The sequence below is a fragment of the Eucyclogobius newberryi genome, unplaced genomic scaffold (genome assembly GCF_026437365.1).
Source record: "Eucyclogobius newberryi isolate DKJ021-1_F unplaced genomic scaffold, fEucNew1.0.hap1 SCAF_33, whole genome shotgun sequence".
NCBI classification, from domain to species: Eukaryota; Metazoa; Chordata; class Actinopteri; order Gobiiformes; family Gobiidae; genus Eucyclogobius; species Eucyclogobius newberryi.
Genome location: NW_027315979.1, coordinates 861208 through 886486, shown reverse-complemented (window position 1 = coordinate 886486; position 25279 = coordinate 861208). Strand labels below are relative to the sequence as shown.

The window sequence follows — 25279 nt, the reverse complement described above, 5'->3', positions numbered from 1 at the left end:
GTGTGATGTCACGTCCTTCAGAGTGTCCCTGGTGTGATGTCATTTCCTTCAGAGTGTCCCTGGTGTGATGTCATTTCCTTCAGAGTGTCCCTGGTGTGATGTCATTTCCTTCAGAGTGTCCCTGGTGTGATGTCATTTCCTTCAGAGTGTCCCTGGTGTGATGTCATTTCCTTCAGAGTGTCCCTGGTGTGATGTCATTTCCTTCAGAGTGTCCCTGGTGTGATGTCATTTCCTTCAGTGTCCCTGGTGTGATGTCACGTCCTTCAGAGTGTCCCTGGTGTGATGTCATTTCCTTCAGAGTGTCCCTGGTGTGATGTCACTTCCCTTGGTGTGATGTCACTTCCTTCAGAGTGTCACTGGTGTGATGTCACTTCCCTTGGTGTGATGTCACTTCCTTCATAACCCACAGATTTGTCAACTCTTCTCCACAAACAGCTGTTGCTCGATTGGTGTAAAACTACAATTTAAATTTACATCAGGTACAAATACACTAAATAACACCAACATTAGTAAATGATAAAAGCGTGTCATAAAAGTCTCTACCCTCCACGCACTTATTTAGAGACCGCCCACTTTTTCATTCATTCATCGTATAAAAAGTGAGATTTACTTCCAAAACATGATTGATCTCACGAAACATTCAAGACTTGTTTTAGTGACTGTCGGGTTTTAGTTTTGCCATTGCTCTTCTAATATAAAACCATATGGTGTTATTAGGCCGAGCGCCTCAAGCAGGCGCAAAGCACGGCTGCGAATGTGCGCATACTAATTAGTAGTAGGTAAATGGAACATTACCGTTGTAAACGGGCAAAGCCCGTGCAAAAGTGGGTGCTCGTAGTGACCGGGTCGTGGTGAGTTGTTTTTGGCCTCACAGGGAAGAGGACGAGCTGTGCGGGAGATAAGACCTTTAGATTGACATGTTTGACATGTTTGACATGTTTGACTGACGTCCCGGACAGAGGAGATAACTCCACTTGTGCCTGTGTCTGTGTCACCAGAGCAACCGTGCTCCCGCTGTCGGGGCATCTGACGCTTTGTGTCCGCTCAGCACTTTACACTCACGTTACATCACTTTGTTTGCATGCAGAGACCACCAAAAACCTCCCATGTTCATGACTTTGTTATATTCTTTATTTGAATTCAGTTTATTTGCCATTTGTAATATAAAACACACATGTACATTTTTAGAATCAGTGCTAACATTTTGTAGCTTTAATGCTGAGAAATCCGATGAATATTTGTGGCAACACATTTGTTTTTAGAACGATTAGAACTTAAATATAACACTTACACGCACTTTCTGTCTCCAGCACAGTCTCCAACACAGTCTCCAACACAGTCTCCAACACAGTCTCCAACACAGTCTCCAACACAGTCTCCAACACAGTCTCCAGCACAGTGAACAACAGCTTGACTTAAGTCATGAAAAACACCAGACATTGGAAGGAACTTGACTGTCATTCCAAAACAAACATCACAAGTCACTATTTAGTATTTTAAGTCAATTGATCAAAAAGATCTGTGGTAATGGTAAGAGCAATGTAACAAAGTGTCAGGTTTAGAGTATATTTATGTGAAGTAAATGTGTTTGATGTAATGTAATTGTACATTTAAAACTCCCCATCTACGAAACTCTTTCTTTTTAAAAACATGGTGGATTAAGAATTGACCCTTATTAAAGTGAAGCCGTGAATGTGTTGACGACCTGCATGGAGAGGTAAAGACACTGTGATTTATGTGATTTCCCAGCTCTGTTTCCTTTGTACTTCAGATAAGTAGCTTCTGTCCATCACTGGTTCGATGCCTCTCGTTCCTCTCTTTGTGTCGACTTGATCCTCACTGACAGGATTCTGGTGCCGCATCAAACGCCGCGTCTGGACGTTCACTCGGACCACGACGCATACGTTGAGTCACGGCCAAAGCCCAGTTAGTTTAGCTGCCAATCTCTGCCAGAGGAGACACTGACACAGACACGCCCAAACACTAACGGGGTCGATTGGGTCCAGGATATATTTAGCTCGTTGTCTTCACTGTTCTGTCTGTACTTTTGCCACATTTTAATTTGTAACGCTAGAAAAGAGAATTCACATTTACATTTGATCAGAGAGAAAGCTCCTTGTCGTTACTTGGTCCTAAATTGAGCTTGTTTTCTTACAGATTTGTCCTTGTTCTAGTCGTTCTAAGTTCTACCCTTAGACCCAATGCACCCTTAGACTTAGACCCAACACACCCTTAGACTTAGACCCAACACACCCTTAGACTTAGACCCAACACACCCTTAGACTTAGACCCAACACACCCTTAGACCCAACGCACCCTTAGACTTAGACCCAACACACCCTTAGACCCAACGCACCCTTAGACTTAGACCCAACACACCCTTAGACTTAGACCCAATGCACCCTTAGACTTAGACCCAACGCACCCTTAGACTTAGACCCAACACACCCTTAGACCCGACACACCCTTATACTTAGACCCAACACACCCTTAGACTTAGACCCAACACACCCTTAGACCCGACACACCCTTATACTTAGACCCAACACACCCTTAGACTTAGACCCAACACACCCTTAGACCCGACACACCCTTATACTTAGACCCAACACACCCTTAGACTTAGACCCAACACACCCTTAGACCCGACACACCCTTATACTTAGACCCAACACACCCTTAGACTTAGACCCAACACACCCTTAGACTTAGACCCAACACACCCTTAGACTTAGACCCAATGCACCCTTAGACTTAGACCCAACGCACCCTTAGACTTAGACCCAACACACCCTTAGACCCGACACACCCTTATACTTAGACCCAACACACCCTTAGACTTAGACCCAACGCACCCTTAGACTTAGACCCAACACACCCTTAGACCCGACACACCCTTATACTTAGACCCAACACACCCTTAGACTTAGACCCAACACACCCTTAGACCCGACACACCCTTATACTTAGACCCAACACACCCTTAGACTTAGACCCAACACACCCTTAGACTTAGACCCAACACACCCTTAGACTTAGACCCAACACACCCTTAGACTTAGACCCAATGCACCCTTAGACTTAGACCCAACGCACCCTTAGACTTAGACCCAACACACCCTTAGACCCGACACACCCTTATACTTAGACCCAACACACCCTTAGACTTAGACCCAACACACCCTTAGACCCGACACACCCTTATACTTAGACCCAACACACCCTTAGACTTAGACCCAACACACCCTTAGACTTAGACCCAACACACCCTTAGACTTAGACCCAACACACCCTTATACTTAGACCCAACACACCCTTAGACTTAGACCCAACACACCCTTAGACTTAGACCCAACACACCCTTAGACTTAGACCCAATGCACCCTTAGACTTAGACCCAACGCACCCTTAGACTTAGACCCAACACACCCTTAGACCCGACACACCCTTATACTTAGACCCAACACACCCTTAGACTTAGACCCAACACACCCTTAGACCCGACACACCCTTATACTTAGACCCAACACACCCTTAGACTTAGACCCAACACACCCTTAGACTTAGACCCAACGCACCCTTAGACTTAGACCCAACACACCCTTAGACTTAGACCCAACACACCCTTAGACCCAACGCACCCTTAGACTTAGACCCAACGCACCCTTAGACTTAGACCCAACACACCCTTAGACCCAACGCACCCTTAGACTTAGACCCAACACACCCTTAGACTTAGACCCAACACACCGTTAGACTCAACGCACCCTTAGACTTAGACCCAACACACCCTTAGACTTAGACCCAACGCACCCTTAGACTTAGACCCAACACACCCTTAGACTTAGACCCAACACACCCTTAGACCCGACACACCCTTATACTTAGACCCAACACACCCTTAGACTTAGACCCAACGCACCCTTAGACTTAGACCCAACACACCCTTAGACCCGACACACCCTTATACTTAGACCCAACACACCCTTAGACTTAGACCCAACACACCCTTAGACCCGACACACCCTTATACTTAGACCCAACACACCCTTAGACTTAGACCCAACACACCCTTAGACTTAGACCCAACACACCCTTAGACTTAGACCCAACACACCCTTAGACTTAGACCCAATGCACCCTTAGACTTAGACCCAACGCACCCTTAGACTTAGACCCAACACACCCTTAGACCCGACACACCCTTATACTTAGACCCAACACACCCTTAGACTTAGACCCAACACACCCTTAGACCCGACACACCCTTATACTTAGACCCAACACACCCTTAGACTTAGACCCAACACACCCTTAGACTTAGACCCAACACACCCTTAGACTTAGACCCAACACACCCTTATACTTAGACCCAACACACCCTTAGACTTAGACCCAACACACCCTTAGACTTAGACCCAACACACCCTTAGACTTAGACCCAATGCACCCTTAGACTTAGACCCAACGCACCCTTAGACTTAGACCCAACACACCCTTAGACCCGACACACCCTTATACTTAGACCCAACACACCCTTAGACTTAGACCCAACACACCCTTAGACCCGACACACCCTTATACTTAGACCCAACACACCCTTAGACTTAGACCCAACACACCCTTAGACTTAGACCCAACGCACCCTTAGACTTAGACCCAACACACCCTTAGACTTAGACCCAACACACCCTTAGACCCAACGCACCCTTAGACTTAGACCCAACGCACCCTTAGACTTAGACCCAACACACCCTTAGACCCAACGCACCCTTAGACTTAGACCCAACACACCCTTAGACTTAGACCCAACACACCGTTAGACTCAACGCACCCTTAGACTTAGACCCAACACACCCTTAGACTTAGACCCAACGCACCCTTAGACTTAGACCCAACACACCCTTAGACTTAGACCCAACACACCCTTAGACTTAGACCCAACACACCCTTAGACCCAACACACCCTTAGACTTAGACCCAACGCACCCTTAGACTTAGACCCAACATACCCTTAGACCCAACGCACCCTTAGACTTAGACCCAACACACCCTTAGACTTAGACCCAACACACCCTTAGACTTAGACCCAACACACCCTTAGACTCAACGCACCCTTAGACTTAGACCCAACGCACCCTTAGACTTAGACCCAACACACCCTTAGACTTAGACCCAACACACCCTTAGACCCAACGCACCCTTAGACTTAGACCCAACGCACCCTTAGACTTAGACCCAACACACCCTTAGACCCAACGCACCCTTAGACTTAGACCCAACACACCCTTAGACTTAGACCCAACGCACCCTTAGACTTAGACCCAACACACCCTTAGACTTAGACCCAACACACCCTTAGACTTAGACCCAACACACCCTTAGACCCAACACACCCTTAGACTTAGACCCAACGCACCCTTAGACTTAGACCCAACATACCCTTAGACTCAACGCACCCTTAGACTTAGACCCAACGCACCCTTAGACTTAGACCCAACACACCCTTAGACTTAGACCCAACGCACCCTTAGACTTAGACCCAACACACCCTTAGACTTAGACCCAACGCACCCTTAGACTTAGACCCAACACACCCTTAGACTTAGACCCAACGCACCCTTAGACTTAGACCCAACGCACCCTTAGACTTAGACCCAACACACCCTTAGACTTAGACCCAACACACCCTTAGACTTAGACCCAACACACCCTTAGACTTAGACCCAACGCACCCTTAGACTTAGACCCTACGCACCACAAAAGAACACAGTAGCTCACAGATTCTATTATAACGAGCAAAAACTAAAGTAGCAAACGACTTCAACATATATAGATTGAAGTTCCCTTCTCTAAATAACAATAATAATCATAATATTGATAATGATAATTAATAATAATAATTAGTAATAATAATTAATCATAATCATAATAAATCACAATACAAAATTGGAGATTTTTGCCATTGCTACAGCTATGAACAGCGGTACCAGGACATAAAGGGCTGACCCCTCTGGAGCACAGTACCAGGACATAAAGGGCTGACCCCTCTGGACCACAGTACCAGGACATAAAGGGCTGACCCCTCTGGACCACAGTACCAGGACATAAAGGGCTGACCCCTCTGGACCACAGTACCAGGACATAAAGGGCTGACCCCTCTGGACCACAGTACCAGGACATAAAGGGCTGACCCCTCTGGACCACAGTACCAGGACATAAAGGGCTGACCCCTCTGGACCACAGTACCAGGACATAAAGGGCTGACCCCTCTGGACCACAGTACCAGGACATAAAGGGCTGACCCCTCTGGACCACAGTACCAGGACATAAAGGGCTGACCCCTCTGGACCACAGTACCAGGACATAAAGGGCTGACCCCTCTGGACCACAGTACCAGGACATAAAGGGCTGACCCCTCTGGACCACAGTACCAGGACATAAAGGGCTGACCCCTCTGGACCACAGTACCAGGACATAAAGGGCTGACCCCTCTGGACCACAGTACCAGGACATAAAGGGCTGACCCCTCTGGACCACAGTACCAGGACATAAAGGGCTGACCCCTCTGGACCACAGTACCAGGACATAAAGGGCTGACTCCTCTGGACCACAGTACCAGGACATAAAGGGCTGACCCCTCTGGACCACAGTACCAGGACATAAAGGGCTGACCCCTCTGGACCACAGTACCAGGACATAAAGGGCTGACCCCTCTGGACAACAGTGCTGGACTTGTTTACACTGCACATTGTTCTTTTAACTTTCAACAGAAAGTTGAAAGTTAAAAGAAAGTAACATTAAAAGTAACAGAACAAGAAGAGTTGAGTTCAGTGGAGTTCACCTGTGGTGCTTTTGTGAGCAGCGTGTCTCACTGACCGATCATGGTAAGAAACACTTTTCTTTGGACTCGGTTTATTGACCTTTAATCAACTTTAAAATATTCTGTCCAGAATGGTGAGCGCTCAAATGAAACATTTAACTATAGTTTATGAACTAGTATCAAAAATGTGTCCCATTGCCATAGCAATCCCCAGCTCCACCTGTTGTTGTTGTTATAAGTGAAAGGGTGCATTTACCGCCACCTACTGTAGTACTGTAACTGTAGTACTGTAACTGTAGTACTGTAACTGTAGTACTGTAACTGTAGTACTGTAACTGTAGTACTGTAGTACTGTAACTGTAGTACTGTTGTACTGTAACTTAGGGCTGGGTATTGCCAAGACCCTTGCGTTACGATACATATCCCGACACATTTTTGAAAAAAGGGTCTTAAAAATGTACCAAATGGGTGATGTTTTTACTCAGAATAAGAAAATGTATGAAATGTCATGTTTATCCACAAAGCACTTCTTTATAAATCCATTCTGCTCTAATAACTTCATCCATCCAACTGATCCAAATAGAAATATAAGGAACACATTCTAGTAAAGTATTGCATGTTTCATGGTCTGAACAGCTGCAGCAGCATCTTCTGCACAGATCAGCTTCTGATCATGTCCAGTTCCATCTCCAGAGGAGCAGCACAAACACATGATCAAAAGTACTATTTCACCTCCTTTAAAGCCTACGGGCCACAAAAATCCTTTTTTTTTTTTTTTTTTTAAATAAAAAAAATTCGATACTGTGACTCCGTATCGTTACGCGTTGCAATACGGAGTCCGTGACGATATATCGCCGTATCGATATTTTGAACACAGCCCTACTGTAACTGTAGTACTGTAACTGTAGTACTGTTGTACTGTAGTACTGTAACTGTAGTACTGTTGTACTGTAGTACTGTAACTGTAGTACTGTTGTACTTTAGTACTGTAACTGTAGTACTGTTACTGTAGTACTGTTGTACTGTAGTACTGTAACTGTAGTACTGTAACTGTAGTACTGTTGTACTGTAGTACTGTAACTGTAGTACTGTTGTACTGTAGTACTGTAACTGTAGTACTGTAACTGTAGTACTGTAACTGTAGTACTGTAACTGTAGTACTGTAGTACTGTTGTACTTTAGTACTGTAACTGTAGTACTGTTGTACTGTAGTACTGTAACTGTAGTACTGTAACTGTAGTACTGTTGTACTTTAGTACTGTAACTGTAGTACTGTTGTACTATAACTGTAGTACTGTTGTACTTTAGTACTGTAACTGTAGTACTGTAGTACTGTAACTGTAGTACTGTAACTGTAGTACTGTAACTGTAGTACTGTTGTACTGTAGTACTGTAACTGTAGTACTGTTGTACTGTAGTACTGTAGTACTGTTGTACTGTAACTGTAGTACTGTTGTACTGTAGTACTGTAACTGTAGTACTGTAACTGTAGTACTGTAGTACTGTAACTGTAGTACTGTAACTGTAGTACTGTAACTGTAGTACTGTTGTACTTTAGTACTGTAACTGTAGTACTGTTGTACTGTAACTGTAGTACTGTAACTGTAGTACTGTAACTGTAGTACTGTAGTACTGTTGTACTTTAGTACTGTAACTGTAGTACTGTTGTACTGTAGTACTGTAACTGTAGTACTGTAACTGTAGTACTGTTGTACTTTAGTACTGTAACTGTAGTACTGTAGTACTGTAACTGTAGTACTGTAACTGTAGTACTGTAACTGTAGTACTGTTGTACTGTAGTACTGTAGTACTGTTGTACTGTAACTGTAGTACTGTAACTGTAGTACTGTAACTGTAGTACTGTTGTACTTTAGTCCTGTAACTGTAGTACTGTTGTACTGTAGTCCTGTAGTACTGTTGTACTGTAACTGTAGTACTGTTGTACTGTAGTACTGTAACTGTAGTACTGTAACTGTAGTACTGTAGTACTGTAACTGTAGTACTGTAGTACTGTAACTGTAGTACTGTAACTGTAGTACTGTTGTACTGTAACTGTAGTACTGTAACTGTAGTACTGTTGTACTGTAGTACTGTAACTGTAGTACTGTAACTGTAGTACTGTAGTACTGTAACTATAGTACTGTAACTATAGTACTGTAACTGTAGTACTGTAACTATAGTACTGTAACTGTAGTACTGTAACTGTAGTACTGTAACTATAGTACTGTAACTGTAGTACTGTAGTACTGTAACTATAGTACTGTAACTATAGTACTGTAACTGTAGTACTGTAACTATAGTACTGTAACTGTAGTACTGTAACTGTAGTACTGTAACTATAGTACTGTAACTGTAGTACTGTAACTGTAGTACTGTAACTATAGTACTGTAACTGTAGTACTGTAACTATAGTACTGTAACTGTAGTACTGTAACTGTAGTACTGTAACTATAGTACTGTAACTGTAGTACTGTAGTACTGTAACTATAGTACTGTAACTATAGTACTGTAACTGTAGTACTGTAACTATAGTACTGTAACTGTAGTACTGTAACTATAGTACTGTAACTGTAGTACTGTAACTGTAGTACTGTAACTGTAGTACTGTAACTGTAGTACTGTCGTACTGTCGAGACGTCTTGTTTAAAATTGATTTCATATAAATGAATATCGGCCAGAACAACAGTTACGGTTGTTATGACAACTGTTGTGATGTCAGAATTCCGTGTCATAAAAGCTAAGATTCTAGAAAGTCCTCTGACTTAGGACTTTCTAGAATCTTTCTAGAACCCTCCTTTACATGAAGTCCTCTCATTCACGGGTGGAGTTCTGTCCACTTCAGTCCAGTGAGTTCTGCGTCTTTACTGACCAATCAGGGTAAGAGACTCTTTTCTTTGGACACTGACTAGATTTGTGGACCTTTCTGGTCAGCTCAGTGGCAGAGCGTTTGACCAGTGATCAGGATGTGGCTCCGTTGGGCTTGTCCACTCACTGTCCATGGCTCTCGAGTACAGCACAGACAGGTGCTGTGACAGGTGCAATGCTCCTGAAGATGGTGCCCATATGGTCAGGGGGCGTGGCCACAATAACGCGTGTACCACATTGTGATGTCACGATGTGTCCCAGAGGCACAGACCTTTGGAGGTTGTGCTGTCACACCATCTTTTAATGCTCAATATGGCGTTGTTTAACTGATTCTAAATTTTGGGCAAATGCACCTTTTCATTTGGCTGCACACCATCAGCAACAACAACAACACCATCAACAACACTATCAACAACAACAACACCATCAACAACAACACCATCAAAAACACTATCAACAACAACAACACCATCAACAACAACACCATCAACAACACCACCATCAACAACAACACCATCAACAACACTATCAACAACACCATCAACAACAACACCACCATCAACACCACCACCATCAACACCACCACCATCAACAACACCATCAACAACAAGACCATCAACAACAACACCATCAACAACAACATCGACAACAACACCATCAACAACAACACCATCAACAACAACAAGACCATCAACAACAACACCATCAACACCACCATCGACAACAACACCATCAACAACACCATCAACAACAACACCATCAACAACAACACCACCAGCAACAACAACAACACCATCAACACCACCATCAACAACAACAACACCATCAACAACACCATCAACAACAACAACACCAACAACACCATCATCAACAACAACAACACCATCAACAACAACACCATCAACAACACCATCAACAACAACACCATCAACAACACCATCAACTACAACACCACCATCAACAACAACACCATCAACAACAACAACACCATCAACAACAACAACACCATCAACACCACCATCAACAACAACAACACCATCAACAACACCATCAACAACAACACCACCATCAACAACAACAACACCATCAACAACAACACCATCAACAACAACACCACCATCAACAACAACAACACCATCAACAACAACAACACCATCAACAACAACACCACCATCAACAACACCATCAACAACACCATCAACAACACCATCAACAACAACACCATCAACAACACCATCAACTACAACACCATCAACAACAACACCACCAACAACAACAACACCATCAACACCACCATCAACAACAACAACACCATCAACAACACCATCAACAACAACAACACCAACAACACCATCATCAACAACAACAACACCATCAACAACAACACCATCAACAACACCATCAACAACAACACCATCAACAACACCATCAACTACAACACCACCATCAACAACAACACCATCAACAACACCATCAACAACAACAACACCATCAACAACAACAACACCATCAACACCACCATCAACAACAACAACACCATCAACACCACCATCAACAACAACAACACCATCAACAACAACACCATCAACAACACCATCAACAACAACACCATCAACAACACCATCAACTACAACACCACCATCAACAACAACACCATCAACAACAACAACACCATCAACAACAACAACACCATCAACACCACCACCATCAACAACAACAACAACACCATCAACAACAACACCACCATCAACAACAACAACACCATCAACAACAACACCATCAACAACAACACCACCATCAACAACAACAACACCATCAACAACAACAACACCATCAACAACACCAACAACAACACCAACAACACCATCATCAACAACAACACCATCAACAACAACACCATCAACAACAACACCACCATCAACAACAACATCATCAACAACACCATCAACAACAACACCATCAACAACACCATCAACTACAACACCATCAACAACAACACCACCAACAACAACAACACCATCAACACCACCATCAACAACAACAACACCATCAACAACACCATCAACAACAACAACACCAACAACACCATCATCAACAACAACAACACCATCAACAACAACACCATCAACAACACCATCAACAACAACACCATCAACAACACCATCAACTACAACACCACCATCAACAACAACACCATCAACAACACCATCAACAACAACAACAACACCATCAACAACAACAACACCATCAACACCACCATCAACAACAACAACACCATCAACACCACCATCAACAACAACACCATCATCAACAACAACAACACCATCAACAACAACACCATCAACAACAACACCACCATCAACAACAACAACACCATCAACAACAACAACACCATCAACAACAACAACAACAACAGCACCATCATCAACAACAACAACACCATCAACAACAACACCATCAACAACAACAACAAGTGAACAGAGTTGGGTTAGCTTGGACTTGGAATAAGAAAATAGGAGCAGTTTTGTCAATGGTAAAATGTCTAAATTAGTGGGACGAATGTGCGACTGCTGCGCAAAGACGCGTGAGACGTTTGTCCCACTCAAGATGAGATTCCACAAACCTGAGCTTCATCGGGCATCACCCAAGGACGCATCACCCAAGGACGCATCACCCAAGGACGCATCACCCAAGGACGCATCACCCAAGGACGCATCACCCAAGGACGCATCACCCAAGGACGCATGTGTTAAAGTGTGAAGCGATAACATGGGTCCCATAGGACGTTTCTCTCAGGGCATTTGCTCTAATGTAGGGCTGGTGTAGTTCAACTGTGGTCCTTCAGTGAGGGCCCGCTCTCACCTCAGGAGCCCGAGCCCGGGGCCCGCTCTCACCTCAGGAGCCCGGGGCCTCTACAGCTGCTGCTCTGGATGCTTTAGCAGGGATTTCCTGTCAGCGCTCTGATGGGAGAATGTACAGATACAATGGGCCATGATTAGAGTCGTTAGGAAGTGTTGATGGAGACGCTCGTGTAGAGTTACAGCACTTTGTCCTGAGGGATGTTACTCACCTCAGCTGACTTGGTCCCTCGTGTGCTGCTCTGAGACACAGGCAGTGGAGCCGGTAGTTTTCTTGTTCTCCCTGTGTAGTTTACAACTTTTATTTATGATTTACTATCACTTTTGCTGCTCTGGCACTTCTACAACTGCATCTTTGACTCCTGCTACTAATGTATGGTATTTTCCCTAATACTTCTACTGCCTCTTTCACAGTACTTTTGTGGAATTCAAAAGTATTGGTTAGTGATGGGCGATATTGACAGAAATGGATATGTCAATATAAGTATTTTTGCATCATCTTGATAATAATATTCAGACAATATTTGAACAATGCAATATGATATATATATAAAATGTGTTAAAATGTGAACGGATCATAACAATAACCACAAAGGGGCAGAAAGGTCACTCTTTTCCTGGTTTGTCTCATTTTGAGGTTGTTTAATAGTTTTAATAATAGATCATCTGCATACAGCATCTCCAAAACACGATGACTCTCCCACTTCAGATCTGAGCTGGAAGGAGAATCCTATGAATATTCTGTGATGATAAACGTAGTTCTGTTTGAATCTTTGTGTTTGGCTTGAAAAGGAGCTTTTGCTTGAATAAAGGTTGATAATGTGTAACATGATGATGTGGATGTGCTGCAGGTGCAGACACACCTGGAGAACCCCACAGACTACCACATCCGTCAGTCTGTGAGGCAGCAGGTCAAGGAGTACCTGTCCACCACCTACGCCACCAAACAGGTACCGCCTTATGTGCTATCATCATTAGTATTATTCTGCACTCTTTTATCTTTAGTGTTTCACATAAATGCCTTTCTAGTTTTGATCAGGATTCTGCCAAATATTTAGCTTCAATCGCCAAAATGTCTTTCACTTTTGGTCCACTTTGTTTTTATTCATAACAAAGATATAAAGCTTTAGACTTGTGATTATTGTCAGAAGAAATCATTTTCTTATAAAAAAGTCACTCTTGTCTCATAAAAAGCCCGTTGAAAATCGTTACTGCAGAATAAGATAAATAATAGAAAATAATAAATACGATTTTCACAATTATAATTTTTCTTTACTTCATACGATCATATTGTGACCTGAATATTCTTGTCATATGTCTCATGTGGTCATGGCTTTAGTCATGAACCACTTTTTATTTAGAAGAAGCAAAATCACGGTTTAGTTCTGTCTTTAGATCTGGTTTAAGTTTAGTCCCTGTTTACTTCAGAGCTGGTTTGGCTCTTATTTGACACAGTTTAGTCTGTGTTTTGGTCCATTGTAGTTAGAGCTGGGTTTCGATTCAAATTTCAAGAATCGATTCGATTCCGATTTTTACGTTTCAAAATCGTTTTTTTCCGATTTTCTCAGATTCCATCCGATTGGATCTGATTTGGATTGGATCCGGGAGTTAATGTTATTAAAAATGAAAAATGTATTTGAAGCGTTTCCTTCACTTCATGACTGTGGAGAGAAGCAACATATTAAAACTAGTATTATATCAATATGAAACAGAGTATTGTAGTTACTGATGGAAGACTGAGGAAAAGGTCAAAGGTCAATCTACCTTCAAGAAAGATCATCCAGGAGTCCTGAATTATCTCTCTTGAAGGTAGATTGAAGTTCACTGAGGGAAATGTAGAAGAATTTGAATTAAAAAAAAAATAATAATAATCAATCTTTGGACCTACGAATCGATAATCGGTCATTAATATGCGAATCGATTAAAAATTGGAATTTTTATTTTTTCAACCCAGCTCTAATTGTAGTCCAGGTTTATCACTTTAGTCCTGCTTTAGTTCTTACTCTTTTTGAACTCTTCTGGCTCTGGTTCCACAGACGATCCAGACGGTGACGGGGCCGGTGCCTTCTTCTCCCCCGCCGCCTCCTCCTCCTCCTCTGGGCCCCGCAGCAGCATTGGCCCCTCACACGGCCCCTGTGCACTCCTCACACATGCACTTAGACCAGCTCATAACGGGGAACAGCGCCCCCAACAGTCCCATGGCCATGCTCAACATCGGCTCCGGGCACGACAAAGAGGTACAAACGGAATCTGCTACTCGAGTAAAAGCACAAATACTTTAAAATGTACTTCAAGAGTAAAAAGTAAAGTATTTCACACAGATTTTGAGAACTGTTAAAGCATCAACAAAGGTCAATTTGAATCATTTTTCTTCATTTGTCTTGTGATTTTTATTTATATATTTGTGTATATTTCTGTGTATTTCTGTGTATATTTGCTTATATGATGTGTATATTTGCTCGCTCGTAGCAGGGCTTGAGCTCTAAACGTTTAGTCAGGACGTCGCCGTGAACGAGCAAAAAAACCTCAAACCAAAAGTACTTTCTACTTTTCAGTCCAGGTCGAGCGTGTACTGCAGTAGAAAGTACTGCTGCTCTCAAATGTAGTGACGTCAAAGTAAGAAGTATCCACTGTAACGAATACTGACGTAAAGTTCAAATCATTCAAACACTTTTGTACTTTATTTAAATAACACATGCCTAAAATCTGATTCGAGGGACATTTCATTTAAACTGGGTCTTTTATTAGATTGTATGTGTTTGGATAAATATTAGAATTAAAAACCCTTCAAATGTTTGATTCAGACACTAATTAGTCATGAAATACTATTACTATACGAATACACGATTCACTCATTTATGAATCAATCCAAACACAACTAATGATGAGAAACGAATGATGAGAAATGAATGATGAGAAACGAATGATGAGGAAACGAATGATGAGAAACGAATGATGAGGAAACTAATGATGAGAAACTAATGATGAGAAACTAATGATGAGAAACTAATGATGAGAAACTAATGATGAGGAAACTAATGATGAGGAAACTAATGATGAGAAACGAATGATGAGGAAACGAATGATGAGGAAACTAATGATGAGAAACTAATGATGAGAAACTAATGATGAGAAACTAATGATGAGGAAACTAATGATGAGAAACGAATGATGAGAAACGAATGATGAGGAAACGAATGATGAGAAACGAATGATGAGAAACGAATGATGAGAAACGAATGATGAGAAACGAATGATGAGGAAACTAATGAGGAGGAAACTAATGATGAGAAACGAATGATGAGAAACGAATGATGAGGAAACGAATGATGAGGAAACTAATGATGAGAAACGAATGATGAGAAACGAATGATGAGGAAACGAATGATGAGGAAACTAATGATGAGGAAACGAATGATGAGGAAACGAATGATGAGAAACGAATGATGAGGAGACTAATGATGAGGAAACGAATGATGAGGAAACTAATGATGAGAAACAAATGATGAGAAACGAATGATGAGAAACGAATGATGAGAAACGAATGATGAGAAACGAATGATGAGGAAACGAATGATGAGGAAACTAATGATGAGGAAACGAATGATGAGGAAACGAATGATGAGGAAACAAATGATGAGAAACGAATGATGAGGAAACTAATGATGAGGAAACGAATGATGAGGAAACTAATGATGAGAAACGAATGATGAGAAACGAATGATGAGAAACGAATGAGGAGGAAACGAATGATGAGGAAACGAATGATGAGGAAACGAATGATGAGGAAACGAATGATGAGGAAACTAATGATGAGAAACTAATGATGAGAAACTAATGATGAGAAACTAATGATGAGGAAACTAATGATGAGAAACGAATGATGAGGAAACGAATGATGAGGAAACTAATGATGAGAAACTAATGATGAGAAACTAATGATGAGAAACTAATGATGAGGAAACGAATGATGAGAAACGAATGATGAGAAACGAATGATGAGAAACGAATGATGAGAAACGAATGATGAGGAAACTAATGAGGAAACTAATGAGGAGGAAACTAATGATGAGAAACGAATGATGAGAAACGAATGATGAGAAACGAATGAGAAACTAATGATGAGAAACTAATGATGAGGAAACTAATGATGAGAAACGAATGATGAGGAAACTAATGATGAGGAAACTAATGATGAGGAAACGAATGATGAGGAAACTAATGATGAGGAAACGAATGATGAGGAAACTAATGATGAGAAACAAATGATGAGAAACGAATGATGAGGAAACGAATGATGAGAAACGAATGATGAGAAACGAATGATGAGGAAACGAATGATGAGGAAACTAATGATGAGGAAACGAATGATGAGAAACTAATGATGAGGAAACTAATGATGAGGAAACGAATGATGAGGAAACTAATGATGAGAAACAAATGATGAGAAACGAATGATGAGAAACGAATGATGAGAAACGAATGATGAGGAAACGAATGATGAGAAACTAATGAGAAACTAATGATGAGAAACTAATGATGAGGAAACTAATGATGAGAAACGAATGATGAGAAACGAATGATGAGGAAACGAATGATGAGGAAACTAATGATGAGGAAACTAATGATGAGAAACGAATGATGAGAAACGAATGATGAGGAAACTAATAAGGAGGAAACTAATGAGGAGGAAACTAATGATGAGAAACGAATGATGAGAAACGAATGATGAGGAAACTAATGAGGAGGAAACTAATGAGGAGGAAACTAATGATGAGAAACGAATGATGAGAAACGAATGATGAGAAACGAATGAGAAACTAATGATGAGAAACTAATGATGAGGAAACTAATGATGAGAAACGAATGATGAGAAACGAATGATGAGGAAACGAATGATGAGGAAACTAATGATGAGGAAACGAATGATGAGAAACGAATGATGAGGAAACTAATGATGAGGAAACGAATGATGAGGAAACTAATGATGAGAAACAAATGATGAGAAACGAATGATGAGAAACGAATGATGAGGAAACGAATGATGAGAAACTAATGAGAAACTAATGATGAGAAACTAATGATGAGGAAACTAATGATGAGAAACGAATGATGAGAAACGAATGATGAGAAACGAATGATGAGGAAACGAATGATGAGGAAACTAATGATGAGGAAACGAATGATGAGGAAACTAATGATGAGGAAACGAATGATGAGGAAACTAATGATGAGGAAACGAATGATGAGAAACGAATGATGAGAAACGAATGATGAGGAAACGAATGATGAGGAAACGAATGATGAGGAAACGAATGATGAGAAACGAATGATGAGAAACTAATGATGAGAAACTAATGATGAGAAACTAATGATGAGAAACGAATGATGAGGAAACTAATGATGAGGAAACTAATGATGAGAAACTAATGATGAGAAACTAATGATGAGAAACTAATGATGAGGAAACTAATGATGAGAAACGAATGATGAGAAACGAATGATGAGAAACGAATGATGAGGAAACTAATGATGAGAAACGAATGATGAGAAACGAATGATGAGAAACGAATGATGAGGAAACGAATGATGAGAAACTAATGAGAAACTAATGATGAGAAACTAATGATGAGGAAACTAATGATGAGAAACGAATGATGAGAAACGAATGATGAGGAAACGAATGATGAGGAAACGAATGATGAGGAAACGAATGATGAGAAACGAATGATGAGGAAACGAATGATGAGGAAACGAATGATGAGGAAACTAATGATGAGAAACGAATGATGAGAAACGAATGATGAGGAAACTAATGATGAGAAACTAATGATGAGAAACTAATGATGAGGAAACGAATGATGAGGAAACGAATGATGAGGAAACTAATGATGAGGAAACTAATGATGAGAAACGAATGATGAGAAACGAATGATGAGGAAACGAATGATGAGAAACGAATGATGAGAAACGAATGATGAGGAAACGAATGATGAGGAAACGAATGATGAGGAAACTAATGATGAGGAAACGAATGATGAGGAAACTAATGATGAGAAACGAATGATGAGAAACGAATGATGAGAAACGAATGATGAGAAACGAATGATGAGGAAACGAATGATGAGAAACTAATGAGAAACTAATGATGAGAAACTAATGATGAGGAAACTAATAATGAGAAACGAATGATGAGAAACGAATGATGAGGAAACGAATGATGAGGAAACTAATGATGAGGAAACGAATGATGAGGAAACTAATGATGAGGAAACGAATGATGAGGAAACGAATGATGAGGAAACTAATGATGAGAAACTAATGATGAGAAACTAATGATGAGAAACTAATGATGAGGAAACTAATGATGAGAAACGAATGATGAGGAAACGAATGATGAGGAAACTAATGATGAGAAACTAATGATGAGAAACTAATGATGAGAAACTAATGATGAGGAAACTAATGATGAGAAACGAATGATGAGAAACGAATGATGAGGAAACTAATGATGAGAAACAAATGATGAGAAACGAATGATGAGAAACGAATGATGAGAAACGAATGATGAGGAAACGAATGATGAGGAAACGAATGATGAGAAACTAATGAGAAACTAATGATGAGGAAACTAATGATGAGAAACGAATGATGAGAAACGAATGATGAGGAAACGAATGATGAGGAAACTAATGATGAGGAAACGAATGATGAGAAACGAATGATGAGGAAACGAATGATGAGGAAACGAATGATGAGGAAACTAATGATGAGAAACGAATGATGAGAAACGAATGATGAGAAACGAATGATGAGAAACGAATGATGAGGAAACGAATGATGAGGAAACTAATGATGAGAAACTAATGATGAGGAAACGAATGATGAGGAAACGAATGATGAGGAAACTAATGATGAGGAAACGAATGATTAGGAAACTAATGATGAGAAACTAATGATGAGGAAACGAATGATGAGGAAACGAATGATGAGAAACGAATGATGAGAAACGAATGATGAGGAAACGAATGATGAGAAACGAATGATGAGAAACGAATGATGAGGAAACTAATGATGAGAAACGAATGATGAGAAACGAATGATGAGAAACGAATGATGAGAAACGAATGATGAGGAAACGAATGATGAGGAAACTAATGATGAGGAAACGAATGATGAGGAAACGAATGATGAGGAAACTAATGAGGAGGAAACTAATGATGAGAAACTAATGATGAGAAACTAATGATGAGGAAACGAATGATGAGAAACAAATGATGAGGAAACGAATGAGGAGGAAACGAATGATGAGGAAACGAATGATGAGGAAACGAATGATGAGAAACGAATGATGAGAAACTAATGATGAGAAACTAATGATGAGGAAACTAATGATGAGAAACGAATGATGAGGAAACTAATGATGAGAAACGAATGATGAGAAACGAATGATGAGAAACGAATGATGAGAAACGAATGATGAGGAAACGAATGATGAGGAAACTAATGATGAGGAAACGAATGATGAGGAAACGAATGATGAGGAAACTAATGAGGAGGAAACTAATGATGAGAAACTAATGATGAGAAACTAATGATGAGGAAACGAATGATGAGAAACAAATGATGAGGAAACGAATGAGGAGGAAACGAATGATGAGGAAACGAATGATGAGGAAACGAATGATGAGAAACGAATGATGAGAAACTAATGATGAGAAACTAATGATGAGGAAACTAATGATGAGAAACGAATGATGAGGAAACAAATGATGAGGAAATTAATGATGAGAAACTAATGATGAGAAACTAATGATGAGAATCTAATGATGAGGAAACTAATGATGAGAAACGAATGATGAGGAAACAAATGATGAGGAAACTAATGATGAGAAACTAATGATGAGAAACTAATGATGAGAATCTAATGATGAGGAAACTAATGATGAGAAACGAATGATGAGGAAACAAATGATGAGGAAACTAATGATGAGAAACTAATGATGAGAAACTAATGATGAGAAACTAATGATGAGAAACTAATGATGAGGAAACTAATGATGAGAAACGAATGATGAGGAAACAAATGATGAGGAAACTAATGATGAGAAACTAATGATGAGAAACTAATGATGAGAATCTAATGATGAGGAAACTAATGATGAGAAACGAATGATGAGAAACGAATGATGAGGAAACTAATGATGAGAAACGAATGATGAGAAACTAATGAGAAACTAATGATGAGAAACTAATGATGAGGAAACTAATGATGAGAAACGAATGATGAGGAAACTAATGATGAGAAACGAATGATGAGAAACGAATGATGAGGAAACTAATGATGAGGAAACGAATGATGAGGAAACTAATGATGAGGAAACGAATGATGAGAAACGAATGATGAGGAAACTAATGATGAGAAACAAATGATGAGAAACAAATGATGAGAAACGAATGATGAGAAACGAATGATGAGGAAACGAATGATGAGGAAACTAATGATGAGAAACTAATGATGAGGAAACGAATGATGAGGAAACTAATGATGAGGAAACGAATGATGAGGAAACTAATGATGAGAAACAAATGATGAGAAACGAATGATGAGGAAACGAATGATGAGAAACGAATGATGAGAAACGAATGATGAGGAAACGAATGATGAGGAAACGAATGATGAGGAAACTAATGATGAGGAAACGAATGATGAGAAACGAATGATGAGGAAACTAATGATGAGGAAACGAATGATGAGGAAACTAATGATGAGAAACGAATGATAAGAAACGAATGATGAGAAACGAATGATGAGAAACGAATCATGAGGAAACGAATGATGAGAAACTAATGAGAAACTAATGATGAGAAACTAATGATGAGGAAACTAATGATGAGAAACGAATGATGAGAAACGAATGATGAGGAAACGAATGATGAGGAAACTAATGATGAGGAAACGAATGATGAGGAAACTAATGATGAGGAAACGAATGATGAGGAAACTAATGATGAGGAAACGAATGATGAGGAAACTAATGATGAGAAACAAATGATGAGAAACGAATGATGAGAAACGAATGATGAGGAAACGAATGATGAGGAAACTAATGATGAGAAACTAATGATGAGGAAACGAATGATGAGGAAACGAATGATGAGGAAACTAATGAGGAGGAAACTAATGATGAGAAACTAATGATGAGAAACTAATGATGAGGAAACGAATGATGAGGAAACGCTGTTGGAACAAGTTTCAAAGCTCAATAAAGTCATTTATAAGTAAATATGAGAGAAAACATCTCAACATGTTGGTGGATGTTCTTGAACTGAAGTATTTGAATGAGAAAAGTGCTGGTTTGCAGTTTGTCTGCTTTATGCTTTATGGTCTTAAGGTCACAGCGTTTACAAGGAGGAAATCATCAGATGTGACTTTTGACTGCTGTTTACAATGATGAGGATTAAATATTATCTGTGAAGTAGAGGATCTTTTATGAAAGCCTCGTAATGTTCACAGTGTTTAATCACCACAGTCAAGTGTGGGACAATAACTCGCGCTGGTTTTCATTGACTGTTAAACGGCCCATTACGCCGCGGCAGCTGTAATTACGGCTTAACGAGTGACGAGATCACTTTGACCCGCAGACTTTGACCCGCTTCACACTTGAAACCTTCTCAGTGTCATGTCCTCACACCTGCAGAAGCATTTCACCCTTCATTATATATGAACAAAGGCATTTATATGTTCAGCGCCGCAACATGAAATCTGAAGCCAGAAAGTTGAATTGAAAGATGTGTTTTTGTCAGATGGACGATGCCGAAGACGTCCTGGATGAGTTCATGAGTCTGCAGTCCAACTACGAGGATATTCACTCCTACATCAACCCCATCATGCCCAACACCGTGAGTACAATGAGCACGCCGCCTTTCAACTGCCCCGCCCACTTGCTGTGTTCCCATAGAAAAAACATAAAGGAGTTTGTTTTTATTTCAAACCTGCAAATAACAGTTTACAACACATTTCCAGCAGTTCTAGAGAAAGTGTCGTGTTTGAACTGGGGGATGGTGGAAGTCCAGCCCCCCACCCCCACGTGGGTGTGACCCCCCAACCCCCACGTGGGTGTGACCCCCCCACACACACGTGAGTGTGGCCCCCCCCACATCCACGTGGGTGTGACCCCCCCACACACACGTGAGTGTGGCCCCCCCCACACCCACGTGGGTGTGACCCCCCCACACACACGTGAGTGTGGCCCCCCCACACCCACGTGGGTGTGACCCCCCCACACACACGTGAGTGTGGCCCCCCCCACACCCACGGGAGTGTGGCCCCCTTCTCATGAGGAGAGTTCCTTTGTGGAGAAAGATTCCGTTATAGTCATTGTTTCTCAATCTGTGGATCTAGTGTGAGAACTGGAAAATATGGACTTACTCTGAGAAAGCCCTGCCCACTGGGCGGAGCCTCCTGATATTAGCTTGTCCCGTTTTTGTTCACACTGAGATTCACCTGAAACAAATCTTCTTTGTTACCCCAACAGCCCTGTAATGGGTCATAGACATCCTATTGTTAGCTGGCTGCCTCTCCCTCATCACAGATGAGTACCTGATGAGCATCAGAATGAACCTTAAACCGCCCTGACTTAAAGAAGAAGATGCTCAGTGCTAACGCCAGGCTCAAGTGCTGCTGCTGCTGTTGTTGTTGTTGTTGTTGCTGTGGATACAGGAGGAAACTAAATGATGCGTATTTGCATCATGACGTACTCCGCATGTGCAGTTTTGATCAAAATATCTGAATGGACAACAGTGACCATGTGTAGGACAGTGACCATGTGTAGGGCAGTGACCATGTGTAGGACAGTGACCATGTGTAGGACAGTGACCATGTGTAGGGCAGTGACCATGTGTAGGACAGTGACCATGTGTAGGGCAGTGACCATGTGTAGGACAGTGACCATGTGTAGGACAGTGACCATGTGTAGGACAGTGACCATGTGTAGGGCAGTGACCATGTGTAGGGCAGTGACCATGTGTAGGACAGTGACCATGTGTAGGACAGTGACCATGTGTAGGACAGTGACCATGTGTAGGGCAGTGACCATGTGTAGGACAGTGACCATGTGTAGGACAGTGACCATGTGTAGGACAGTGACCATGTGTAGGGCAGTGACCATGTGTAGGGCAGTGACCATGTGTAGGACAGTGACCATGTGTAGGGCAGTGACCATGTGTAGGACAGTGACCATGTGTAGGGCAGTGACCATGTGTAGGACAGTGACCATGTGTAGGACAGTGACCATGTGTAGGGCAGTGACCATGTGTAGGGCAGTGACCATGTGTAGGACAGTGACCATGTGTAGGGCAGTGACCATGTGTAGGACAGTGACCATGTGTAGGACAGTGACCATGTGTAGGGCAGTGACCATGTGTAGGGCAGTGACCATGTGTAGGACAGTGACCATGTGTAGGACAGTGACCATGTGTAGGGCAGTGACCATGTGTAGGGCAGTGACCGCACGTAAACGCAGTCTATGATGAACCACAAGAGACATGAAAGTTTTTAGTTTCATGGCGTTTGGCTTTTACCTTTCAAGATTAAATTGATTGCAAATACTATAATACACATTATATACATGTAAATGAAAGGTATAGATCTACTGTCTCCTGCTCTCACACCACATGGTCCTTCAGAGGCCGTGAAGCAGGATTCAACCTCCAACACACCAGATCATCCCCTGTGGGCACATCACTAGATCAACCCCTTTGTGCACATCACCAGATCATCCCCTCTGTGCACATCACTAGATCAACCCCTTTGTGCACATCACCAGATCATCCCCTCTGTGCACATCACCAGATCACCCCCTTTGTGCACATCACCAGCTCACCCCCTTTGTGCACATCACCAGATCAACCCCTTTGTGCACATCACTAGATCATCCCCTTTGTGCACATCACTAGATCATCCCCTTTGTGCACATCACCAGATCATCCCCTGTGTGCACATCACCAGATCATCCCCGCTGCACATCACCGGATCATCCCCTTTGTGCACATCACTAGATCACCCCCTTTGTGCACATCACCAGATCATCCCCTTTGTGCACATCACTAGATCATCCCCTCTGTGCACATCACCAGATCATCCCCTTTGTGCACATCACTAGATCATCCCCTTTGTGCACATCACCAGATCAACCCCTTTGTGCACATCACTAGATCATCCCCTTTGTGCACATCACTAGATCAACCCCTTTGTGCACATCACTAGATCAACCCCTTTGTGCACATCACCAGATCAACCCCTTTGTGCACATCACTAGATCATCCCCTTTGTGCACATTCAGAGTTCAAAGACAGTTGCAGTGCTGTGTTTTGCTGCTTTTACGTCGTTTAATAAAGTTGCGTTCTCCAAATACTTCTCTTTACTGATACTTTTCCTTCACTTTCTACATGTAAAGTACATTCCTTGGACTTGTAAACGCTGCGTCCTTTAAGTCCTGTAAGTGTGTCCTTTAAGTCCTGTAAGTGTGTCCTTTAAGTCCTGTAAGTGTGTCCTTTAAGTCCTGTAAGTGTGTCCTTTAAGTCCTGTAAGTGTGTCCTTTAAGTCCTGTAAGTGTGTCCTTTAAGTCCTGTAAGTGTGTCCTTTAAGTGTGTCCTTGTTGTAGGAAGAGCGTGTTAAACGCGTGTAAACTGTGACACGCCTGTGTAAAAGAGCACGTTGACCACCAACACT

General features: G+C 41.5%; 1 protein-coding gene across 2 annotated transcripts in view; it reads left to right on the top strand.

Moving 5' to 3' along the window:
- The window catches only part of tfeb (transcription factor EB), a 255206-nt gene that overhangs the window by 202511 nt on the left and 27416 nt on the right, over nucleotides 1-25279 (top strand). For both annotated transcript variants that reach the window (XM_072461884.1, XM_072461885.1), the window contains exons 5-7: nucleotides 13398-13496; nucleotides 14583-14783; nucleotides 22354-22449. In XM_072461884.1, coding sequence (XP_072317985.1) covers nucleotides 13398-13496; nucleotides 14583-14783; nucleotides 22354-22449 — 396 coding nt within the window. The remainder of the gene's footprint in view (nucleotides 1-13397; nucleotides 13497-14582; nucleotides 14784-22353; nucleotides 22450-25279) is intronic.